This window comes from Vipera berus (genome assembly GCF_964194415.1).
Source record: "Vipera berus genome assembly, chromosome: 2".
Classification (NCBI taxonomy): Eukaryota; Metazoa; Chordata; class Lepidosauria; order Squamata; family Viperidae; genus Vipera; species Vipera berus.
The window spans coordinates 163343390-163370061 of NC_138203.1; the positions used below are offsets into that span (position 1 = coordinate 163343390).

Genomic DNA, 26672 nt, shown 5'->3' on the forward strand with positions numbered 1-26672 from the left:
AAAACTCAGCAAGTGAAGATTGCAAGGAGGAGGAAGAGGAAGCAACATCTTACCAAAAAAAGGGGGGGGGGCACTTCTATTCCCTAGAATTGAACAAAGTAGAGCTTCTGAGGTTGGCATATAGTAATTAACCTAAATGTTTAAATAGAGAAGACTGTACACTCTTTCCTCATTTAGCAACCACAGTTCAGCCCTTAAATTGGAAACAAAACGATCACTAAGAGAACATAAGACAGAGAGAAATGGAAAAGACACCGTAAAGATCACTGGTTGCTGCCGTCTAGTTCTCTTGTGGCTGATCCGTTATTTTACTCATTTGCCTTTTCTTTTCCCTCCACGCAGAGCAGAAGTTGTTTCTCTCCAAAGCCTTCGCCAGAAAGTGCTAATCACAAATTAACAAGCCCGGGTCTTAATTAAGTTGATTGGAACCCTTCTGTCAGATGACTCTGCTGCCTGAATCTGACCAGATCAGTTTCACAGCTTTGGTTGCCTGGCATAGGAAATTTGGTCACAAATGCATGATTGGTTAGAAAAAATGATGGCTTTTAATTAATAAGGAGTGCTTATATTGTTGACAACCAACTAAATAAATGAATGCTTAAAGTAATATTTCCAGTCGGGTGAAGCTATCATTCTTACGTTGTTAAGTTTCATGATATACTTCTTCACCAGCTCCTTCAGTTCAGGAATCAGAGTTTCTGCTCCAAGCAGCACGTGCTCCACAAAGAGGGACACTGAGAAAACCCTATTCCACTGGCTCCTATTGGGAAAAAAAGCCTAATTTATTAAAAAGAAAAAAGCATACTATCAAAAAGCGAAACTGAAAAACAAATGGACTCTAACGATATAATAAAGAGATCAGTACTGCCTTTTATGGAAGCAAATAAATCTACCAATTCACTTGCAACCCCGACTGCAAGTAGAAACAAAGGGTTATTTTGGGAATTAACAATTGACCCAGGCCATCTTGAAAACTGGGCTTAAGATGTGATCAAGTGCAGCAGGGCAGAAGAACAAATGTATCTGCTCTTGCCAAAAGAGCCTGAGAGAGCCCTCCTTGGTGGAGCAGTGGGCTAATGCCTCCTTAAGTAACACCAGCTGCCTGAAATTAGTGCAGGTTCACATCCCACCAGGCTCAAGGTTGACTCAGCCTTCCATCTTTCCGAGGTAGGTAAAATGAGGACCCAGATTGTTGGGGGCAATAAGCTGACTTTGTAATAATGCCGCTTGGGGTGTGTGTGAAAGCCCTAATAAGCAGGCATATACATAGAATGAAGGCTACTGCTAAGCTTGTAAGCCGCCCTGAGTCTTCGGAGAAGGGCAGGATATAAATGGAATTTTTTAAAAAAAGTACACATTAGTCCTCTTCAACCAATCTAGCGTCAAAAAAACATTCCATGCTTGCCACTTTACATCTTCAGATCCAACCTATGTTAGGATTGAGACAACAGGAACTAAAGATGTTTAGAAAGCATGCTATTATCATAGGAAGTCAACTTATAAAGTTGGCCGGAAAAAAGTCAGCAACTTATCAACCATAGAAAAAACCAACCGTGAAATGATCTTACCACCACTAAAAGTAGACCCAAAACAACATTTTCTACCACCCTGAAATTTTACTTACTTGACCTCTTGGAGCATTTGGCTGCATTGGCTTCCACTGCCTTGGCTGCAGTTTGCTGCACATACAAGTTCAATGGGCATTTGAAGGTCCTTCACCTGTTGGAGCCATGCACGGGTTTTCCATGTCAGGACTGCCGAGGATAACATTTCAGTACAGGCCAGCGCAGCAAACACATCTAGCACCTATGGCAAACAGGCATAAAGAAGCCTCTTACCACACACGTGTAAGAACACACACTTTGTCCTACCGTTAGGACCGAGAATTACATTAAGAGGATCGAATCTAAGCATCCTTTGGTAAAGTAGACCAACTTGGATTTTGATGCTCTCACTGCCTCATTGTGTTTATGGTTTTGTACTTTGCTAAATACTTTGCTAAATAATCTGACAAGTATGGTGGTATAAAAATCAAATACATAAATAGTTCCCTAAATAAATACAAGGAGTTCTCATTTAGTAATTGCCTTGTTTAGCAACCGTTCAGTTATGACAGTTACAAAAAAGTAATTTTATGATCAATCCTTGCCATTCACAATCTTTGCAGGTCTGTAAAGCAAAGGAAAGCTGGAGTTAAGATCATAATCAGTCACGATTTAATGAGTTTTATTAGCACTTTGCTTAATAACTAAACCAACAGTCCCAATATCAGTCACTAAATGAGGACTACCTGTAGTTCCCTTCTGTAATACCATTAGTGATTTTAGGTGGCTTTCTTCCCATCTATCCCATCAATCAGTTTATTGGCCCGTTTTACATCCCCTTGACTTCTCTTTCACTTTTTGATTTTGAATTACATTTCTACTGACTTAAAATCCCCATTTTTCTTTTCATTTCAACTTTACACTTCTTGTTTTCAGCCTGCTTTGTTTAATGAAAAGCTTTTGTTGTAATTTTATCACAATATATTGAGATCAGTTACCTATATCTTATTAAATTTCAATTTTATTTATGGGAATGTAATTATTATATATGAACACCAATAGAAGCAATTCTCTTATTTGACCCCGCTTAGGAGATTCTCCCGTGTATTCATTCCCATTACAAAGCAAATACAATCATTAGGAGTATAGCCCATAAAAGCATTTTTGAAGACCTGCCTGGAGCTTCTTTTTTTGCAGACAGATTCATTTCTCCTGATTAAGAACACAGAGAGAATGCCACTTCTCCCACCCCACACCAGGTGTCATGTTTTCCTATTAAGATTAAATGTTACAGCCCACCCACCATTTGGCTGTGCAACGTGCAGCTTCTGTTCTTTTCTGTTTGTTCAAGGGTATGAAGCACTTCAGGGTACACAGCAAGAATCCGGGAAAAGTTCTGCAGACGACTCCTAAACTGATGATAACCAAGGTGGACCCAAGGAAGGGAGGGCACTCTTGTTCCAGCACCAGAAGAGGCGGCCTTCATTTCTTCCACGCATGACAAGAGGGCCACTTGCAACATCTGAAAATATACAGCAGCATATTTGAAGGTGATTCTCCTCACAATCACCTGATGAATCATAAGGATTTCAATAGTCTTTCCAATACATGGGACACATTTATCTGTGTGGTAATTAAATGCCAAGTCTACTCACTAACTAGCACCTATTACAGCACGCAGCTGTTGGGCATCATGAAGCAAGCTTTTGACTCCAATATTAGCCATCTAGGATTGAAATACGCACATTTAGTTCCTTCTCTGAAGTCACACCCATTGTCAGGAGAATAAAGTCTCTGACATAACAATGAAAAAAGATGGCCTTCTCTTCCTCCGTGTAGCAAGCTATGTGTTGCCCCAGTGGTGTCTGCTGAAAGATGTCTAGAAATTTCTCTGCATGTGCTGGAAAACAAAAATGGGATTTAAATTGTTTTGCATCTCCCCAGAAATAAAGTCAACCAGTCCTCTTTAAAGCATAAAATAAATTTAGTATGAAAAATACAATTTTCTTGATTTTGTTTTTTACTTAATTTATCAAATTTTTATTCTGCCCTTTGATCGGTTTACCAATTATAGGCGCTAATTTGAGCCAAATTTTCCCACGTTTTTCAAACAAAGCGACCTTTTTAACTTCCCCTTGGCATTCTCACCTTCATTATTAGTAATATGTTGTGCCTGAATCCGAAGATCTTCCAAATAATCCTTTATCTTCCAGCTGAAAGGCATCTTATTGCCAGCCCCTGTAGACACTTCCATGTAATTCTGCACATAAATTGGTTTTGTTTGAGAGCTAAAGAAGATAAAGTAAGTTTAAAATGAACAGATGCTATTTCAATATATTTTGAATGCATTAATGTAAAAAATAATCAAGCAAGGTATAAAGAGATATATTTTAATTTAGGTACAAATAAAAACGTGATCAGTTTAAAGATGAATGGATTGATGATTATATGGTGGATGTATTTACTACACACCATTTTTTATATATGGAATAACAGAAATACCATCACATAAAATAAATCTCTTTCGATTTGTTCTACTGAAACTCTGTTTATTCTACTTTGCTCTTTTATCAAAATGTTGGCGATTGGAGAGATGTTTTTCCTGCCTTTTAGCTATGTCCAACTGAGGTGCTAACTGTTGAGCCAATTTTTTTAATAAGCCATGCTCACTGAAAAATGAAAAGCTAAACCAGAATTACACATTACTGATATTGGTATATACCACATTATTCCTTCATATTTACTTCAAATTCCATTTACTTCTCTCTGTGATCAACAAATCTGTTTCTTAACCTTGTCCCCATCTTCTTCCCATAGCTTACCTGCTCTGACCCATGACATAAGGGATGTCTAGAAGTTTTAGTTCATTGAAGATGAATAACCACAAGGCTTTCACACAATTTTTTGTTGTTGGTTCGACCAGCAAATCCAGATTATAATCTCTGTCCAAAATAGATATCATGTAGGCCAGAAATGGGGTCACCATACTCTGGATCCGTTTCCACAGCGTGTGTCTATATAAATGGAAGAGAAGAAAGCACATTCTGAAGAAACCAAATGATCTCACGAGGACGATGTATCGTTAAGGTGCTTCCAAGTAAAAGGCATCACGCAGAGATGCAATCATATTAGCTTTATTCAATGATAGATCAAAGAGAAAGAAATACTTGGCATGAAAGCATTCATGCCTGCATGTGAGAGAGAAACAAAATAAAAGCAAGCTAGCATTACATAACTAAAACAGAAGAAGAACTAGAAGCTAGGAGTAGAATCATAAGAGAGACTAGAACTAGAACAAAGAGCAGCCCCTCATGCAGAGGTATTTATCGGGGGTCTTGGTCCCTCCCTGACCATAAAACACTCTGCCAATGGGGTCTGTCGGGGTCTGAGACCCTTGGCTCATCAGTGGAAGCAAAGAAGCCTCTTTGCCTCCATCTGATGACCCTTTTGGGAAACTGCCATGGCTGGCACAAAACATCTAACACCAAATGTCTTTTTTTTGTTCAGCTGATTTGTTTAACTTCCTAGTGTATTAAAGATACATTAGAGAAAATTTTAAAACCCCCAGATGCATATTTTATTACTGAAAAAAAATTAAAACTTCAATAAGGGACTGGTTGCAATTAAACTAAATCTCCCAGAAGCTGCCATATTTGGATTCAAGGCAGTTTTTCAACCTGAGCAACCAATTTAAAAAAAAAACACCAGGTGGCTCCAGAGAGTACTTGATTAGTAAAGGTAAAGGTAAATGCTCCCCTGCACATGTGTGCTAGTCGTTTCCGACTCTAGGGGCCAGTGCTCATCTCCGTTTCAAAGCCGAAGAGCCAGCGTTTATCCGAGGACTTCTCCGTGGTCATGTGGCCGGCATGACTAGATGCCAAAAGCGCACAGAATGCTGTTACCTTCCCACCGTAGTGGTCCCTATTTTTCTACTTGCATTTTTACGTGCTTTCGAACTGCTAGGTTGGCAGAAGCTGGGACGAGTAACAGGCGCTCACTCTGTTACGCAGCACTTGGGATTCGACCTGCCAAACTGCCGACCATCTGATCGACAAGCTCAGCGTCCTAACCCACTGAGCCACCGCATCCTTTGATTAGTACTTGAATGTAATACCTAATCTATACATTATACCTAAACATTCCTCCTTCCTGGAGGGCAGTAAGGTTGGTGTTTCATGTGGAGTCAGTAAATACAATACAAGGCATCACTGTGCAGAAACCATGTTGTTACAGAGAGGGGGAATATAACAGGAATCACAGGAACGAGATGAATCAGAGTAGCAATATCACACAGGAAACAAATACTGTACAATAGAGATGAATGATAGAGCTGCATATAAGGTAAACATAACACCCATAACATCTTTCCCTTTTCATGTTAACCAAACAACATTATGAAATTTTGGATGAGAACCAGTAAGAACACTTTCTATAGGTTGAGTCTGTTGGGTGGTTGTGAACATCTGGCCATCTTTGTACTAAGAGTTTCTCCAACCTCGCTGAGGTTGTTGGGCTCTTCTCACCACTTATTGGGACGTTCCACATTTGATTGCTGTCAGGTATACTGGCTCGCTCAGGACTGTTATTAGCACTGGTCTGTGGCATCAGTACTGTGCATTCCCTATTGCCAGTGGGTCAGTGTGGCCCAGGTGACTCGTGTCTGTCCACTGGCTATGAAGTCAGGCTGCAAGTCAGGCTGCTCAGCCACACACAGATCCAGTAGAGTTCCATCAGTGTCCACTAGATAGGAGCTTGGTGCCACCCATTGTAAACAGATACCCATTTTCCAGTGACTTGTTCGATCTCCAGGCAGCATTCTCATATGGACTCGTTCCCCAATATGCAATTCTGGCAAATCTCTGGCTAATTTGTCATATCTTGCCTTGAATACTTGTCTCTTAAGCTGTAACCTTTCTAGGACACCTTATATCACAAAGGGCTCAGATACTTAAGTAATATTTGCTTCATACTTCAGCTTCATACTTGTCCAGTTGCACTTCGACCAGCGGCTTAATGGCTATTGGCATATCACACTGTACTGGTGAAATGGCAGGATCAAGTTCAAAGTGTACCTCTCCTGGAACAGATACAATGGGACCCTCAAAGACCTTATTGTAGACTTGGAAGATTTGCTGTTTTGTCAGTAGCCTCGCCAAGGATTTTGAGGGGTGAATTTCGACATTGTGTAAGTCAGCAGGCATGGTGAACTGCATCAAAACCAGATGCTCGCATGTTGATCCAGACAATAGTGGTTTCTGATCGGCTTCCACAATCTCAAATTCAAGTTTGTGGATACCCACATGTATGCTGAATTCTGTTTGGAAAAGTCCCAATAATTCCATTACTTCTCCTGAATATAACTTCAGTTTGGTGCTACTAGGCTGAAGAGGTATCTTAGGTCTCAGTTTCATTTTGTCCTTTAAACTCATGACAATATATGTTGCACCCGAGTTCAGCTGGCAGGGCTGGATTATATTGTTGAATCTGAAATTTACGAACAATTTTTTCCCTTTAAAGCAACAATGCATTCTTTTGTGTAAACCACATTGTGCACCATAAGGATCTGACATTTGCTCAATTGGGTGCAGCTTCGTCGCTTCCATTTTACCTGAGACACACTTGTGCAAAATGATTTGGCCTCCCACATGCTCTGCAGGTTTTCCCATATGCAGGATACTGCTCTTTCTCTTGTACATGCACGCTGTCACAGTACTTGCATGATACTGGGTTGCTCCCAGTCAAGTTGTGTAGTAGATGAATTTTGTGTTGATGCTTGTACTCGTTGCTCTTCATCCTTTGCTGTTGTTGGGAGGCTGCATTGACACTGCCAATCTATTTATCCTGCTGCAAGGCTCTCAGATGTACGACATCTCAATTGCAGCTTGTAAGCTTAAATCACGTTCTCTCAAAAGGCGGCAACGTGTGCTTTCACTAGTGATACCCAGAACTATTTTATCACGAATGAGTTCGTCTCTCAGAGAGCCATAATCACAGCTTGCAGCTTTTTCTCTTAGCTTTGTGACAAAACTGCCTATTGGTCACCTTCTCCTTGCTTACAGCAGCCAAATATGTATCTCTCACATATGACATTTTTAGAGGGTCTGAAAAAGACTTCTAAGGCATCTAGGATGGCTTTAGTATCACTCTTTTGCTCCTCTGTAAGGGTTAAATTATGCTTTTAAACATGGAGGCATTCTCTGCTCATAAGTCTTCTCAGCGTGGCCGCCTGCACTGCTGCTGGTTTGTCAGTTAAGCTTGTGGCTAGGAAGTAATCCTCAAACTTTGCTCTGAAGTTGGCCCAGTTACTGCTGCAATCTCCACTCACCCTCATTGCCTCAGGCAGGGGTATGCTGTTAGCAGCTGCCATGATGCTGGCTTTCTTGCTTCAAATGCTCAGCTTCCAGGTCAGGGCTGCAAGTGCTAGACTGGCATGCATCAAATATGTGGACACAGTGCAGATTCAGATGCTTCTGGCACCATGTTTCATGTGGAGTCAGTAAATACAATACAAGGCCTCACTGAGCAGAAGCTATGTTGTGACAGAGAGAGGGAATACAACAATAGGATAGGAAATGCATCACAGGAACAATAGAGATGAATCATAGAGGAGCAATATGACACAGGAAAAAAATTCAATAGAGATGAACGATAGAGCTGCATATAAGGTAAACGTAACACCCATAGCAAATACCTGATCTATACATTATACCTGAACGTTCCTCCTTCCTGGAGGGCAGTAAGGTTGGAGGCCTCCCGGAGCACCCACTCCTTCACATGGAAAGAATTCTCTTCCTGTTTCTTCAAAAGGCAAGTAAGACGGCACTTTGTAATCTTCAGGAAGGTGCCTGAAAAGACAACAACAGGACAGCCTAATTTTTATTTTTATAAAATTTTTACAGCCACCTTTTAGGAATATATTTCAAAGAACATAAAACAAATGACTGATGGGTAATTCAGATTTTGAATCTAAATTAATGTTTCCTGGTCTTTTGCTTGATGACCCTACATAAAATCATAGATTTGCTTCCATAAGAGCTACATGACTTACAAACTTGGGCATTTCCCTCAATAATTTGAGATTATTTAAGAATTGTTTGCAGTCTACACACCCATTGTGAGAAGTATCAGTTTATTCCTTTTCTGTTTTCTATTCTGTAACTACTTAGTAATGCCACTTATTTTATTTTTTTAATCCCATTTATATCCCGCCCTTCTCCGAAGACTCAGGGCGGCTTACAATTTAAGCACAAACCAATGTGCCTAGCAATAGCCTTCATTCTATGTATATGCCTGCTTATTAGGGCTTTTGGGGGGGCCCCCAAGCGGCATTATTACAAAGTCAGCTTATTGCCCCCAACAATCTGGGTCCTCATTTTACTTACCTTGGAAGGATGGAAGGCTGAGTCAACCTTGAGCCTGGTGGGATGCGAACTTGCACTAATTGCGGGCAGCTGGTGTTACTTAAGGAGGCATTAGCCCACTGCTCCACCAAGGCTCTTCTTTATTTCACCACTATTAATGGTATGCTCTAAAGGTAGGCTATAAATAAAGGTATGCTATAAATGAATACCAGGCATGGGGAAGAAGAGTCATTATGCAGCTGTGAATAAGACTGAAACCCTTCTCCTTTTGCAGGATTCCTCTATTCTATAGGATTCCTATACATTCTCTTTCTCTCACCCTAGACTGGGAAATAAAATGATTGATCTACCAATTCACATTCAACAAGGGTGTAGATTATGGTCCATAATTTTTAATGAAGAAGCATCATCCTATAGTGGATTGATTCAGACTAACAACAATCTGCTTCATCAACACAAACACACACACACTTACTTGACACTTCCAGATAACTGTAGGAGGAAGGCAAGCTCTCATCTTTTGATTTTCTATGGGGGTCTAGTCAAACACAGTCACAAACAGAGCAAATACATTATAAGAATTATAAAACAGAAACTGATCCTTTATTTTATCCCTTATTGTACATTCAGTATCCTGAGCATTCATATAATATAGCATGAGGAACTTGCATTAAAATATCTTTCACTTTAACAAAAGACCATGCTCCTTCTAGACACATTTGTATTATATACCTTCCTCAGATAGGAGGCTAAGAAGAATTTCAATTCTCTTAGCGCTACGACCAGCTTCCTCATTTTGGTCTCTTAGCATGCCGACAGCACTTTGAACACAACTCCTCAAAAGAACGGTAGTATCCAACACCTGAGACTTTCCAGACACAGAAGAAGAAGAAAAACCATTAGTTTCATTTTTGATGTGCGCTGTTGTGCCTACAGTAAAAAAATGGCAATAAACGTTATCTTATCACCTTAAAAACCTATTAGTGTATCCTGAAACATGTATAATAATCTCCTCTATGGTTATCAGATCCCTTGAGATGTGAATGAGCATCTGATTAAACTGAGCTGGACAGCCTTTTGATAGTTGAATTGAGTGTCACATTTGAAAAAGTATGAGATAATAATACAAGTGTCCAGCAGGACCATTATGTTTCCCTTCCCTGGGGGAGGATTCCTAGAAATTTTCTTCGGTATTTGGTTTATTGTTTTCACTATGCTGTATTTTACTAGAGCTTACATGTCAAGTTTTTCCCCCCACTAACAGTGGGAAACAGTGCTTTTTATCAGCAGAAAAGTTCTAAGTGCAAAAGAGCCTTTTCAAGTTGAAAAAGGGTATTCCAAGCTTGAAACAGGGCCATTTGGTGTCCAGGACATTTCTCTTATGGTCAGACCAACATTTTATCACAACCACTGGGATCAGAACAATCGTTTCAATTGTTTTACATAGCACTACTTTTACTTTTCCACTATACAACAGGAGGAAATTACATCAGCCTTTCTTTCACCAACTTTTTCACACACACACACACACACACACACAAACACACAAAAATAAGAGTTTGAGGGCCAGATAAGGCTCTGGTGCTCTAAGATGCCTACTTCTGCCTGGGAGCACAAAGGAGAAACAATCACCCAGATACCGAAAAAGAAAAAGATTTTGCTTGGATAAACACCTTAGTAAAATAAAAATAATGCAGCACTAGGAACTAGGGAGGTAGGCAGCCAGGTATAAAAAGTTCAATTTCTGGAGAAAACAGATACGAAAGAACATCTTTGCATAACTGAAAGGGCATACCTTATTGCCCATCTATATAATCTTCTGAAACAGTAGCTAACAGAGCTATCATAAAGATCACAAATAGTGATCCCCAGTACTTTTTTTCTTAAAAAAAAAAGTGCCAGAATTCTCATCTTGGGGGGTGGGGGTGGTGCTGCTGCGGTCACGGGTGCGAGGGGTGATGGTGGCGGGCTGCCCCCCGGGGCCAGAGATGGCGTGGCTGGTGCTGTGGGAGCAGCGGGACCCGCTCTATATGGTGGGGCTGCACAGGGCAGATGGCGGAGGCGGAGCGGGCCAGGCGATGCAGGGCGGCCACTTAGGCACGCAGGGCGAGGCGACGGTGGCGCAGGTCCAGCACCAGGTAGGCCACCAGCCTGGCTGACACAGGTAAGCACAAGGAAGGAGTACACATGGACTCCGCAGAATCCACCTCCCACTCCTTTGTCCTCTCTTACCTACCTAGTTGAGATGGTGTAGTTGGGCAGCAGGGAGGGATGCAAAGTTCCTGTCAACTCGCCTTCGCTGCAGACAACTTGCCGTTGCAACGTTTGCCGGCCAGGTCTTTTGGCACGCTCAGCAGCAATTCCTATTGGCTTTCGAAAGCCAATAGGAGTAGCATAGCTTGTGCAAAAGCTTTTTTGTGTGTGTGCAAAAAAGGGTGCCGGAACGCCATTCCGAGCGTTCTATGAGGAAAAAAGCCCTGCTTTTATGTTTTAATCTTATGATTTTAAAAATATTGTAAGTTGCCCCAAACCTTGCCATGTGGATTGCATACAAATATTATATAATCAGTAAATAAAGGTAGAACATATGTTAAATATACATCAAATGATAATATGCTTCCCTACAAAGTCAATTCTTGCTCAATAACAGACCAAGGAGTTAACTTGGAAAGGCAAGAGGAAAATCTAGAAGAGGTCTATGCAAAATGTAGAAGGGAAAGGCCCACACTGATAAATTAAAAATCTTTGTGGTCTGCAAAGGAATGCTGGTGGGCTAATCAGTGATTTGGTGACTAGAGGAGCATCTACAGTGTTGGAGCTCGTGGTCATGGTAAGCCATGGAGGCACTAGGCAACATGACTTTCAGGGCAGTGGTGGTGGTTTTATTTTTTTTATTTTTTAAGTCTGCTCTGTCCAAGGGTGCTTGGTAGGCTGCATGTACAGGCCTGGTCTAGAATTTATTTTGGAGCATTCAACTATCTAGAGCAGACATGTCAAACTCATTTTGTTTGAGGCAACTTCTTATAAAAGAATTGCCATTAATTTGTTTTAATAAAATAATTTAAATCAATTTTTCACTTGATTTCAAATTAAATGAATTATATTGGTTGACAATGAGTTGGTTTTTTTTAGTACAATTGCCAAATGCAATAAACTGGTTTTAGGTATATGTGTGCACTAATTATTTCAACACTAATACATTTTAACAACATATTCTATTTGCAAATGAATGCAAATGCAAATTATACACTTTTTTGTGCAAAAATAAAACAAAATAACAGATTTAAGAGCTGTTATCATTAGTTGTCCTGAGATAAAAAATAATTCCATCATCCAAAACTTTGTTATACTGTATTTAACGAACAGATGCTTTGGGATTAAAAAAAAAAGACTGACTACATTTGATTGTGTATCACCATGGCATTAAAACAAAATTCTAACAATGTATGAAAAAGAAAGGTTCCCTAAACATCTGCTGGCTATATCTATACATTTTCCTTGATAGCACTCTATTACCTTATTTTTAGCCTTTTTTTCAACTTCCAACTTTAAAAAAGGCAAGGCATGGGGAGCTGAAGGTAACAGAGACTGTTTAAGCAGGTTGCTAAGCAATCTGTTCACACTCAGCCCTTCTTTACCATCCCACTTTTAAATTAGCCTGTACAGATCACATTTCCTTCAATTTGAGCCATCTGAAGGCCTGTCACTGAGATGCGTTCTGCTGTTCTGCAACCTGGCTGCCTGAGGAGAATTTGGCTCTTTGGAACAGTTTCCTTCAGCCTTTTTTTTGTGTGTGTGCAAAAAAAGGTGCCAGAATGCTATTCTGAGAGTTCTATGGGGAAAAAAGCCCTGGATGTGTCACATATAATTGAAGATTGTAATTAGTTGTGTGTGCACGTTCAGCAAGTGTGATGTATTTGTGCTGGCACTTCTAGGCCTCTTTCCAACCACATCCAGAAAAATTTGTAACAAACATTGGAATTCTTAAGGCCATGTTTGGTATTTCCCAGCAATCTGTTACTGGAAGGAAAAAGTAATCCCTGCTGCGTCACTGATGCCAGAGCAGCATTTGCATGTATGCAGGTATCTTTAGGGTGCCATAGTTATGGATGAGAAATATTGGTTGCAATGTTGGCATTTCTGGATGTAATACAGATATTTTGGACTTATTTGTTTCTTTGCATGTTTGCTATTTTTTAAAAGGCATATGCTACTGACTACGCTTATGCACATATGTAACATCTTTTGCTAGGATACATGACCACTGCTTTTCCAGAATGTGAAAAGTGAAAGATTATGACTAAACAAAATTTTAATGTACAGATAATACCACCAGAAATTATTTTAGCCTTTTTAATAAATGTTGTTATTGATGTTAAGCTCACCATGGAAAACATCATATATTGTTAAGTATATACTACTGTAGGTTAATTATTTAAAGACTGAAGTGCAACATGACTAGATTCTAAATAATCTATTTTTCAAAACACACAACAGTCCAAACAGTAAAAGTAAAGTCCAAATTAAGAATATTTCATTCTTAAGAATTGTTTAATTTAAAGTGGTTTAGTTGTAATAGATGGTTAGATTCAAAATAGTTTTCAAGAGTATGTAGAAAAGATACTTTTTTCCCCTAGCATCAGCTAAATTAGACATATGACATTGAGAAAAATGTTTCTCATTTCTTTTCTCTTACCTTTATTGATTTCATTGCAAAGATGTTAACATAGGAAATAGATTATTTTGTTATCTAATTTTACCTTCCAAAAGACAGAAGCAGATGAAAAATGTGAGGCTCTTTCCTGTTGGCTTTTTTAATTAGCTGTTTTAGATTCTACAAGTTTAGTTCCTAAAGAAGTAACCCTGTAAATAATTTTAATGTCCTCCACTAGTGCAGGCTCTTTTATGACTGAAGGACTTCAACTCCCAGAATTCCTCAGCCAGCATGGCTCAGCTTGGAAACCTCTCCCTTTCGCCTCAGCATGGCTGGCTCAGGATTTCTGGGAGTCAAAGTCCACGAGTCTTAAAAAAGGGCCAAGATTGCCTACAGTTGCAAGAAAAAGCATGTGAACCCTTGGGATTACGTGGAGTTTTGCATGAATTGGCCATAAAATGCGCTCTAAATGTCATGTAAGTCACAACAATAGAAAAACACAGTCTGCTTAAAATAATGCTACACAAACATTAGCTGTTGTCATGTTTTAATTGAACATAAGATGGAAACATTCACAGTGCAGGGTGGAAAAAGTATGTGAATCCCTAGCCTAATGACTTCTCCAAGAGCTAATTGGAGCCAGGAATGAGCCAACCTTGACTCCAATCAGTGTGATGATATTGGATGTGTTGCTGACAGCTGTCCTGCCCTTTAAAAACACACACCTGTTTTGGGCTTACTGGTCTCAAGAAGCACTGTCTGATGTGAACCATGCCTCGCAGAAAAGAGCTCTCAGAAGACCTACAATCAAGAGTTGTTGACTTGCATGAAGCTGGAAAGGGTTACAAAAGTATCTCCAAAAGCCTTGATGTTCATGTGTCCACGGTAAGACAGACTGTCTACAAATGGAGAAAGTTTAGCACTGTTGCTACTCTCCCTAGGCGTGGTCGTCCTGTAAAAATGACTGCAAGAGCACAGCGCATAATGCTTAATGAGGTAAAGAAGAATCCTACAGTGTCAGCTAAAGACCTACAGAAATCTCTGGCACATGCTAACATTTTTGTTGACACATCTACAATAAGGAAAACATGAAACAAGAATGGAGTACATGGGAGGACACCACGGAGGAAGCCAAACAAAATATTGCAGCACGTTTGAAGTTTGCAAAAGGGCACCTGGATGTTCCACAGCACTACTGGCAAAATATACTGTGGACAGATGAAACCAAAATTGAGTTGTTTGGGAAAAACACACAACACTATGTGTGGAGAAAAAAAGGCACAGCACACCAACATCAAAACCTCATCCCCACTGTAAAACATGGCGGAGGGAGCATCATGGTTTGGGGCTGCTTTGCTGCCTCAGGGCCTGGACGGATTGTTGTCATTGATGGGAAAATGAATTCCAGAGTTTATCAGGGCATTTTGCAGGAAAACGTACAACCATTTGTCTGCCAACTGAAGCTCTGCAGAGGATGGGCGATGCAACAGGACAATGACCCAAAGCATAAAAGTAATTCAAAAAAACAATGGCTTCAACAGAACAAAATACGTCTTCTGGAGTGGCCCAGTCAGAGTCCTGACCTCAGCCCGATTGAAATGCTGTGGCATGACCTTAAGAGAGTGATTCACACCAGACATCCCAAGAATATTGCTACACTGAAACAGTTTTGTGAAGAGGAGTGGTCCAAAATTACTCCAGATCGTTGTGCAGATCTGATCTGCAACTACAGGAATCGTTTGGTTGAGGTTATTGCTGCCAAAGGAGGGTCAAACAGTTATTAAGTCCAAAGGTTCATATAATGTAGTGGGTCCGACGCAAGGAAGAGACGCCAGCCAGAGTATGTGTTCAGCTCTGTATTGTGTGGGGGGGTGCGTACTGGAGAACAAGGGCTGACTGGCCTCCTTATATACCTAACCAGGCAGGCGGCCAGCCAATGGGGTTGGCCCTAGGTTTCCCGCCAAAACTGTCCAGGCCACGCCCCCTGGTGGCTGTTGCTATGCAGATGCCTGCACCTGGATACATAACACCCCTCCCCCCTTAGAGAAGAACCATCCTACAACTATGTACATGCATAACTATATACAATGTGTGCCAATACATATGCAGCGAGTTGGTGGTCACTTGCAAACATAGTCCGCTAAGTATGCTGGTGTCCTGTGGGGCCTGGTGGACTGTCTGGGTGTGGCTTTGCCCTGGCCTCGAACATCTGGCTCGTGATGCACCTGTGCTGAGTTGAGTGCGGCCGTCGGATTCCCGCCTCTTATGGTGCCCTGCTGCTGCTGCAGGGTCGGCTGCAAGAGGCCATCCTCCTCTAGTTCAGGTTCCGAGCCGTTTCCGGTTGGTCTGGCCTCCTCTGGGGTGTGGCTATCCTGTTGGCCGTGGGTGGTGCACTCAGGAACCCTTCCTCTGAGCTGGTTGATGTGCCGCCTGATGTGTCGATCCCCCTCCACACCCACAATGTAAGAGAGGCCCAGTTTTTTCAACCAGAATCCCCAGAATCCATGGGTGCCCTGCCCTGTAGTTTCTTACCCAAACCAGTTCCCCCACGTTGAGTACCCTGTGTGATGAGGGCCTATTAGTCTCTGCCGCCACTCGGTCAGGGTGCAACCGATCAAGCTTGGTGATGAGGCGCCGTCCCCATCGTAGTTCTGCTGGGGTCTTCCCGGTGGCAACGCACGGTGTGGTGTGTTGGGCGAGCAAAAATTTCACCAGTCTGTGATGCCAGTCCCTGCTGATGATGCGCCGGAGTGCGTCCTTGGTCGTCCTTACCATCCGTTCACCTTGCCTGTTAGTCGACGGCTGGAAGGGCGCGGAGGTGGCGTGTCTAATCCAATTCGCCTTCAAGAACACCTGGAAATCATTAGCAGTAAATTGAGGCCCGTTATCAGACACGATTACGTCGGGGAGGCCGTGTGTGGCAAAGAGGGCCCTGAGCACCTGGATTGTCCTTGCTGAGGTCATGTTGGGAACAGGGACTACCCCCAGCCACTTAAGAGTGGCTGTCCACTACCACTAAGAACAGTTGGCCCTGGAAAGGCCCCGCATAGTCAATGTGAATGCGGGACCAGTGTGTGTGTGTGTGTGTCCTCCCATGTGAAGCAGCTTTCACAAGAGATCGATGGAACGTTAGGGTGCTTCCAAGTGAAATAGGCAGAATGCAGAGATGCAGTCATTATGAAGCTTTATTCATCGACAGGTTATATAAAAAGAGCTATATGGCATGGAAGCATCCATGCTTGTAAGATAGAGGATGCATGCGAGAGAATAGAAAGAGAAGCAGAACTAGAAGCTTAGAGGCAGCCCCAGAGCAGAGGTATTTATGGGGGGTCTCGGCCCCTCCCTAGCCATAAAACTCTCTCGCCAATGGGGCTGCTGCAGGGGAGCAAAGAAGCCTCTTTGCTCCATCTGATGACCTATTTGGGGAACTGCCATGGGCTGGCACAAAACATGTAACAATTCCCCTTCTTGCCAGCCAATGACAGGGACCAGTGAATGTGTGTGAGGGGGCGAGCAGGTGTCATAGACATGTATAAAAACATTCAGAAGGCCAAACACAAACGCTTACACAGAAGGTTGTGCCGGTCAATGGGAACAGGTTTGGTGAACAGATCAGCTATCTGGTCAACTGTATTACAGTGCTCTACACGTATAAAACCCTCTTTGGCAAGCTGTCTGACATTTTTATAGCGTATGTCTATGTGGCGAGATCTAGAGCCTACTGCATAAGCCCCCGAGATTGCAATGGCGGCCGTGTTGTCCTCTAGAATTTGGATGGGCAGAGGAGGAGCTGCCCAGATGCTCGTTATCAGCTCATTGAACCAAGTCAAATCATTGGCCGTGTCTGACAGGCTGGCAAATTCAGCCTCGGCCGTGGAGCAAGAAACAAATTTTTGCTGCCTAACATGCCAATGTATTGGGCAGCCATTTAGCAATATGAGGAAACCAGAAGTGCTCCGCCTACTTTTGGAGTCACCGGCCCAGTCTGCGTCTGAGTAAGCGGAGAGCTGGGCCGTTTTCCCCTTCTCTGGTTCCAGCACAAGGAGGGCATCGGTCGTGCCCCTGAGGTACCTAAGTACCCTCTTAACAGCAGTCCAGTGGAATTCCTTTGGGTGTTCCACATGCCTGGACAATAGATTTACAGCTAAAGCTATGTCAGGCCTGCTCCAATTGCTGATATATAGCAAGGAGCCAATCACAGATCTGTAAAGCGTATTATCTGTGAACTCAGGACCGTCCTTGTGAGTATGGTTGTAAAAGTCGCTTTGCATTGGGCTATGCGTGGGATTAGATTCTGCCATTTTGCATTTGGCCAATAACTCCTCTATCTTTTCTTTTTGAGATAGAGCGAACCCCCCCTTAGTGGCCAAAATATGCACACCCAAGTACTTGTCAATCCGCCCCAAAGATTTCAAAGTGAACTTTTCTTCCAGGGCCTTGGCAAATTCATCACACCCTTCCTTGTCAGGTCCTACATATAGTAGGTCATCCACATAAACTAACACCCTTTCTGTGGTACCCTTTGAGTTGCGTGTGAAAACACATTCATCTGCACGGGATGCAGTGAAACCAACTCGTTCTAAACTTTTTCTAAGGCAGTCATACCATAATTTCCCTGACTGCTTGAGACCATATAACCCTTTGTGAAGTAACCATGTATTTTCCCCTTCTTGCTGGTAGCCAGGAGGGGCCTTCACGTAGATCTGCCGGTCCAATTTGGCGTGGAGGTAAGCCGTCTGGATGTCGAATTGGAAGACTTCCTCCCCCAGAGCAGCTGCAGTCACGAGGGCGGTCTTGACGCTCTCTGCCCGGACAGTTGGAGAGTATGTCTCGCCATAGTCTTCCATATAGCGTTGGGCGAATCCCTGAGCTACCAAACGGGCCTTATACAGGTAGAGGCCATTGGCAAGTGGTTTTGCCTTGTAAACCCACCTTGTGCCAATGACTTTCCTCTCCTTTGGAGGTTGCTGGGGGGTGAAGACCTTGAGTTGTTTTAAGCTCTGCATTTCCTTCTCCATCGCGAGCTGCCATTTCTCCTGTTCTTCGATGGGCAGCTCCTGGATGTCAGAGAAGGATTTTGGGGTGACCACAACGCTGTTAACAGACGCGATGTGCCCAATGTCAATTCTCTTTGGCGGGATGCCTTTGTTGGACCGCTTTGACCTCCTTACCTTCTGCCACTCACCGCCTTTTTCTTCCGCGGGTTTCTGAGGCGTTGCTGGGGAACTGGACGGCTCATCCTCCCCATCTGAACCAGGTGGGATGACATCTTCGTCTTGTTCCACACTTTCGTCGGTGGCAGGGTATGTGGACGTCTCAGGTGATGTTGTAGTCGGTGAGCCCTTGTTGGGACGGTTGATATATGGGCTCAGATCATTGGAGTGTATCTGGGCCCAATTGGAGTCCTCTTCGAAGGAGGCAGATTGGGAAGTCACAATCCTGCCCCCTTCTCCCAGGAAACGGTAGGCCTTGGAGCCAGGAGCGTAGCCCAAGAACCTCAGTCTCTGGGAGACAGATCTCCCCTTCTTCCGCAGCTGCTTGGGGATGTGAACCCATGCATATGACCCAAACACACGTAAATGTCCAAGATTTGGTTTCCTACCATGAACTAGGAAATATGGGGTCTGGTTCACAACACTGCTCCAAGTGCGGTTTAAGGTATAATTGGCGTATTTTACCGCTTCTGCCCAGTATGATTCTGCGACCCCTGCGTCTGCAATCAGACTACGCATCATAGTTTGTAGGACTCCATTTCTTTTCTCTGCTACACCATTCTGAGCGGGGGTGAAAGGCGCGGTAAGAAAATGGCGGATGCCCTTACGCTTTACCCAGTCCTGGAATTTTCGGGACATGAACTCAGCCCCGCGGTCGCTCTGCAGTTGTGCAATCTTGGTTTTATACTGGGTCTCTACAAAGTTGTAGAGTGATTTTATGGCATCAAAGGCTTCAGATTTTTCTGTGAGGATATACACATGGCCGTACCATGAAAAATCATCAACTGCAGTGAGAAAATACTGACTTTTCCCTAGGGATGGTGTGAAAGGCCCGACCAAATCAACATGAACTAGTTGATATGGGAATTGGGTCTTACGCAGTGATGTTTTTGGAATAGGCGCAGCCTTCCTCTTTGACTTCTTACAGATTGCACAGTCCAGGAACACCTCACAATCTTTGAGCTGGACTCCCTCAGCAAACTCTCCCGTCTTTTTAACCACAGGGAAGCTTGCATGACCTAATCTTCGGTGCAAAATATGGGCACACTTATCGTGGAGTGGCTTCCCGACTGACACCCTCTTGGCTTTGGTAGCCTTGAGCGGTGCTTCAGGTGACACCTGAGGTTGGGATTTCTTATCCACACTGCCTTGCTGTGGGGGCTTGGATGCAACCGCTTCACCCTTGCGGTCGTTAAGCAGCCTTGGGGTTGTCTGTGAGGCCCCTTCTAAGGGGGAGAAATATGGCAAATCATCTATGATGGCTATATTTCCAATGACCCTCTGGTCCCGGGTGACATGACCTCCCCCTTTGCGAAATAAAACTTCCACCCCGTCATCGTCACATAACTTGATAATGCTCAACAGGTTGTTGGCAATAGAGGGCGCGTGTAAGACACCTTCAACTTTTCCAAGCCCGGGTAGAGAAACCGTGCCCTCCCCAATAACTAAAGCTTTATCACCGTTGGCCACCTTGACAGATGAGTTAATTTTCTTTAACCTTTTAAAACCTTGACTCATATTGGTAATGTGAGAAGAAGCTCCAGAGTCCAGTAACCATAAGTCAGTGGAGCTATCAGCTCTTGTGGTGGGGGCACAGGTAGACACAAGATTGTTAGTACTTTTGGCCCCGCCACGGCCCCTTCCTTGTCCCTTGCCCCTACCTTGATTGGGACCACGCTTGGGGCCTTGTTGAAAATGGGGGCAGTCCTTCTTGAGGTGCCCCTCAGAGCCACAGGTGAAACACTTGAGCAGAGCATTAACCCGCTCTGAGTTGCGGTGTCGTGTGCTGGCTGGCTGGCTGGTGGCTCTGTTGTATTCTCCCGTATGTCTACGTCTGCTATCTTCGTCAATGAGTCTGCCCTCGAGATAGGACAGAGGCATGGGTCCATCCCTGCCCCCTTCCAGGGAAATAATAAAATTGTTCCAACTTTTGTCCAGGGAAGCCACGATAACTGCAACCAAGTTCTCTTCAGGTATTCGGTAATTTTTGGACATTAGTTGCGCCCTGAGGGATTTTAATTTTCCAAGATGTTCTGCCATGCTGGCCCCAAATCTGAGTCTTGTGTTGTAAAACTCAGTTGTGAGTCTGGTGAGAGAACCCATGCTCTTGCTGTTGAATAAATTGTACAATAAGCGCCAAACTGCGCAAGCTGTGAGTCCATCTGGAATGCTAGGGAACAAATTATCATCGATGGATGCCATCAGAGTGGAAAAAGTCTGTCTATGAAGCCACTCTTCTCGTGAGCTCCACGGGAAAGGTGGTGGGTTCATGGCCATTTCAAGAATCCCATCCTTTAATAGACATACCTGCAAATTTCTATTCCAACTGTGGTAGTTCTCACCCCCAATTTTCAGTTTTTCAAAGTTGGGATGCAACGTGGACGCAGCCAGAAACGTTTTATCCCATTCCTCCAGCATCTGGGAGGTTGGCATTGAAAAAAATGGTAAAGGTACCCCTCTAGTGGGCGTTGGTGGTATATTTCTCTGATTTTCAGATGGCCCCCCTTCTGGGTTAAAAAGCCCGTACTGGGCATGTCCGGAAAACATGTGATCAGGGGGTGGGCGGTGCCCAAGATTGCCGGCCGGCACTTGGTTTTGAAAATGCTCTGGAAATCCTTCCTGGAGCCTCCCCGGCCCTGGATTGCCTTGAGAAGCCCATCGCTGTTCCTGAAGACCTTGGGGATGGCTAAAGCCGATGCTGGAGGAGGGGGCCAACCCCCCCCCCGAAGGCCAAGTAAGGAGAGCGCCTGGGCGGGGGCGAAGGGAAGGCTGGGGGCCCCGGAGAGAGGGTCGGGGGCCTTGGGGGGTAATGAGCAGTCTTATAGCCATCATAGGTCACGAGGGTTTCTGCTGGAGAGAGCCCAGGAGTTTGCATGTTGCTATGGCTGGATGCCAGGGGTTGCTGGGCCTCCAGACTTAGTTGAGGCCTTTCTTTGTTAGAAAATGTGGGCGCACAGGGGGCTGCCATCTTGCTTCCTGTGCCGGACCATGCGGCCTCCCTGGGCGCAGCCATCTTGTTTCCTGTTGCCCCAGGAAGCTGTAGGTCACAGTTAGGCAGGGGATTTCGCGCCGAAAGCCCTGGGGTCCCGGGGTTACTCAGGGTGGCAGGCGCCATATTGAGGGGCCTCGTGGTGGCTGAGGGGGGGCTTACCCGGCATCCACAGTCCTGCTGCACTGATGTCCTTCGTGGAGAGGCTTGTGGGGTCTCCTGTACTTCAAGGAGTTTTAGAAGCAGTTCCTTGCATTCTGGTGTAGACATTTGATCCACGCGTTGCTTGCGTTGGGCCCGGAGCGCTTCTGCTGCATCTTGACAGTCTTGGGTGGACTGTAAAACTTCCAAGCTTCCCTCTGTGGCGTGCAGAAGGAAGCCATCTGTGCTCTCACCTGGAGCGGGGCTTGCTTCAGGGGCTAGAGCTGTTAATCTTGATTGAAGTCTCCTGGTCACCATCTGGGATTTCCGGCCATCCATTTCAGTTTCAAATCTAGGCATTAGCTGCAGGCTTTGGAAGCGTTCCCTTTAACCATCCTCTGCTACCAACTTGTGAAGCAGCTTTCACAAGAGATCGATGGAACGTTAGGGTGCTTCCAAGTGAAATAGGCAGAATGCAGAGATGCAGTCATTATGAAGCTTTATTCATCGACAGGTTATATAAAAAGAGCTATATGGCATGGAAGCATCCATGCTTGTAAGATAGAGGATGCATGCGAGAGAATAGAAAGAGAAGCAGAACTAGAAGCTTAGAGGCAGCCCCAGAGCAGAGGTATTTATGGGGGGTCTCGGCCCCTCCCTAGCCATAAAACTCTCTCGCCAATGGGGCTGCTGCAGGGGAGCAAAGAAGCCTCTTTGCTCCATCTGATGACCTATTTGGGGAACTGCCATGGGCTGGCACAAAACATGTAACATCCCACCTGTGCACTGGGGCGTGGGGCATTTCTGGCCTGGATCTCTGGCATGTGTAACAGGCCTTGACCCGTTCCTCAATGTCCTTGTCCAGCCCTGGCCACCAGAGGTAGCGTCTGGCCAATGCCTTCATCCTAACCACACCCGGATGTTCCTCATGTAAAGACTCCAGCACCCTGCCCCGGACTGTTGTGGGAATGATGACCCTGCTTCCCCAAAGGAGGCAACCCTGGTGCGTGGAGAGCTCATGCCGCCTGGTGAAGTATGCCTGGAATTCGGGCCCCCGGGACTTGTCCTGCCAACCAGTGCAAACCCACAAGTGTACCCTGCTCATGATGTTCTGAGGCTGTGCTGGTTGCAATGTCCTTGGCATGTACTGGGCATTCTGGTAGTTCCTGCAGAGCTAGGATTTGTGTTGCTGGTGCTGGATCTGGTTCAGTGGTGTCTATGGGTAGCCTACTTAGGCCGTCTGTGTGGCCCATCTCCTTCCCTGGCTTGTGCACCAGCTTGCAATTGTAAGCTGCAAGGAAGATGGACCACTGGAGCATTCTGAGAGATAGCATTTGGGGGGTCTGCTTGTCCGTTGTGAACAGGCCTAGCAGTGGTTTGTGGTCTGTGTAAATGGTGAACTCCCTGCCATATAGATAATTGTGGAACTTCTTAATCCCTGCCACGATTGCCAGGGCTTCCTTATCTATCATCGCACACGATGCATATGGGCTTTGTTTCTATGAAGTGTGTTACTGTGGACTTGTCAGACAGTAGTGCGTTTAAGGCTCTGAAACTTTGGTCGTGAATGGGAGTCCAGGCCCATGCTGCCTTCTTGTCCAATAACCTGTGTAGTGGTTCTTCAATTGCTGCCTTGTGAGGAAGAAAGGTGTGATAGAAGTTGAGCAGGGCCAGGAATGCCTGTAGCTCTGCCTTGTTCTTAGGTGAGGGTGCCAGTTTGATTGCCCTTACCTTGGACTCTGTGGGGTGTATTCCCTTGGCATCTATCCTGAATCCCAAAAATTCAGTGGAAGGAATGCCAATGCTGCACTTTTCCCTCTTCAGTTTGAGGCCAGCAGCGCGCAGCCTGGTTAGTACCTTCCTCAACCTACCTGCCAGTTCTTCAGCTGATGCTCCTGCGATCAGGACGTCATCAAAATAAGGGCAGACTCCTGGAATGCCCTTGAGAGTTTTCTCCATGATCTCCTGAAAAATGCCAGGAGCTACGCTAATCCCAAACTGCAGCCTGTTTACCCTGAAAGCTCCCCTGTGAGTCACTATTGTCTGAGTGTCAGCCGTTTCCCTGGAAACCGTGAGCTGTTGGTACGCCTGCGCAAGATCGAGCTTTGCAAAGATGGCGCCGCCTTGGAGGGAAGCGAGAACGTGGCTGACCGTGAGGACCAGGTAAACATGCGGGTTTAGGGCGCAGTTCACTGAACACTTGTAGTCAGTGCAGATCCTCACCTCCCCATTGGCTTTCAGTGGGGTGACTATTGGGGTCTCCCACTCTCCCCCACCTACGGGCTCTAAGATTCCCTGGCCCACCAGCTTGTCCAGTTCGCTCTCGATCTTATGCTTGAGCACGAAGGGGACTCGCCACGGCCTGACCCTAATGGGGGGAACGCTCGGGTTCAACTTGAACGAGATGGGGGGCCCTGTGTACCTGCCCAGCTTCCCATCGAAGACATCTGCAAACTCCTTGCAGACGGCCTCGATGGATTCTCCCTGGATCCGGTGGATCCCGGAGACTGTGATTCCCAGGGCCTCAAACCAGTCTAGGCCGACTAGGCTGGCTCTCTGGCCCTCTACCACTACGGCCTCCAGGTACTCCTCGTGACTCTTAAACCCCACAGAAATGGTGGCCTCCCCCTTTACCTTGACCGGCAAGTTTTGCAAGTCGGTCAGGGCTAAATTTGAGGGCCGTAATTGAATCCGCTGCTTGCTCCGGCTGTTAATATAGTTAAGGGTCTCATCAAAAATGACGGAGACCGCCGATCAGGAGTCAAGCTCCATGCTGCAGGGGATGACCTGCAAGCGGATTGTTAATTCAATTTTTGATCTGAGCAGCTGGTGGCTACCCATGTGGTGGATGGCCAGCCGGCTCTCAACATAGCCAATTCGTAATTTGATCGGGGCCCCAGTACCTCTCAACGGCGATTCATCCGGGCGCAGCTCGTGGATCTCTTCTTGGGGGCGGCGGCTACGACAGAACGCAACTATGTGGCCTGTCTTCTTGCAGACCCGACACGTGGCTGACCGGAACTTGCAGAGACTGCGCACGTGGTTTCCACCGCAGCCTGTGCACTTCTGCGAGTTGTTGGCCGGCTTGGGCTTGTCTGGGTGCCCGCCTCGTTGGTCGGGGGTCGACTTCCGCTGGAGGAGGTCGATGCTTTGTTTGTCCTCCTCGTCCTCGGCCGAGATGACTTGCTGGTGGATCCTGGCCATCTGGCTGCCGGTTCTGGACTCCTGGACAGCCCCACAGGGTGCTTCGTGGTCCAGGATGGCGTCCTGGGCCTCCTGGAGAGAGATTTTGTCTTTCGCGAACAGGCGCTCTTGCAGCCTCGTGTCTCATAGGCCGCAAACCAGCCTGTCGTGTAGCCGCTCCTCCAGGTTCGAAAATTTGCAGGTGATGGGGGCTTCTCACAGGGCGGCGATGTAGTCGGCCCCGGACTCGTCGGGACACTGGTCCCTCTTCTCAAACTGCGACCTCGAAGCCAGTTTGGACATGTGGGGCCAGAAATTTATTTATTTATTTATTTATTTATTTATTTACATTTATATCCCGCCCTTCTCCGAAGACTCAGGGCGGCTTACAAGCTTAGCAGTAGCCTTCATTCTATGTATATGCCTGCTTGTTAGGGCTTTCACACACACCCCAAGCGGCATTATTACAAAGTCAGCTTATTGCCCCCAACAATCTGGGTCCTCAAATTTGCATTAAGCTTGGCGACGAGGTCCCGGTAAGAGACGGTTTCTATGGCCTCTGGGGCGAACAGGTTTGCGGCGACCTCAAGAAGTGCGAGTCCGCCTATGCAGAGCAGGGCTGCCGCCTTCAAGCCGTCCTCCGAGATCTGGTTAAATCTCATTTACAGGTCGGTGTGCGACAGGTATCGGGCCCATTTCTCCGGGTGGCGGGTGTCAAACTCATGGGGTTGCCCTGTTCGTGCCATCACCCTTCCGTCGGTTTCTACGGCGTGTGGTTCAGTCGCTTGTTGCGGTGGCCGGAGCCGGTCTTGGGTCTCTCGTGGTGGCCAGTCGCGATGGCTGGTGGCCACATTGGGGGAAAAGGAAAAGATATCTCTTTTCCTTCAACACGCAGTGCGTTCCCCTAGTGACTTCAGCTCTTCTGTCGGCAGAATCCCACCCTCATCGCCACTATAATGTAGTGGGTCCGACGCAAGGAAGAGATGCCAGCCGGAGTACGTGTTCAGCTCTTTATTGTGGGGGGGTGCGTACTGGAGAACAAGGGCTGCCTGGTCTTCTTATATACCTAGCCAGGCAGGCGGCCAGCCAATGGGGTTGGCCCTAGGTTTCCCACCGAAGCTAGGTTTCCCGCCAAAACCGTCCAGGCCACGCCCCCTGGTGGCTGTTGCTATGCAGATGCCTGCACCTGGATACATAACAGTTCACATACTTTTTCCACCCTGCACTGTGAAAGTTTCCATCTTATGTTCAATTCAAACATGACAACAGCTAATGTTTGTGTAGTATTGTTTTAAGCAGACTGTGTTTTTCTATTGTTGTGACTTACATGACGTTTAGAGCGCATTTTATGGCCAATTCATGCAAAACTCCACGTAATCCCAAAGGGTTCACATACTTTTTCTTGCAACTGTAGCCCTGCAATAGGCTTTCAGAGGGAGCTTTTTTTCTTTTCTTTTCTTTGCAAAAAAAGGTGCCAGAACGGTGTTCTGAGCATTCTATGAGAAAAAAAGCCCTGGTGATCCCTATGGAGTGATCACAAATAAGAATTATATCTGTTTATGCATGTTACTCTAATAGGGCAATGTG

General features: G+C 45.2%; 2 protein-coding genes across 2 annotated transcripts in view; both read right to left on the bottom strand.

Annotated features, from left to right (window-relative positions):
- The window catches only part of LOC308662851 (E3 ubiquitin-protein ligase RNF213-like), a gene marked incomplete at its 5' end in the record, with an annotated part of 152986 nt that overhangs the window by 51891 nt on the left and 74423 nt on the right, over positions 1-26672 (bottom strand). The window contains 9 exons of the mRNA XM_081318995.1: positions 640-760; positions 1625-1806; positions 2848-3066; positions 3290-3444; positions 3693-3832; positions 4367-4558; positions 8254-8389; positions 9381-9443; positions 9638-9773. Coding sequence (XP_081175121.1) covers positions 640-760; positions 1625-1806; positions 2848-3066; positions 3290-3444; positions 3693-3832; positions 4367-4558; positions 8254-8389; positions 9381-9443; positions 9638-9773 — 1344 coding nt within the window. The remainder of the gene's footprint in view (positions 1-639; positions 761-1624; positions 1807-2847; positions 3067-3289; positions 3445-3692; positions 3833-4366; positions 4559-8253; positions 8390-9380; positions 9444-9637; positions 9774-26672) is intronic.
- Positions 16273-25551, bottom strand: LOC308663271 (uncharacterized protein). Its single transcript, XM_081319563.1, has 2 exons — positions 24806-25551; positions 16273-16412 (listed from the first exon to the last, which is right to left on the bottom strand). Exons 1-2 carry the CDS (start codon positions 25104-25106, stop codon positions 16387-16389), a joined length of 327 nt encoding a protein of 108 aa, XP_081175689.1. The 5' UTR covers positions 25107-25551; the 3' UTR covers positions 16273-16386.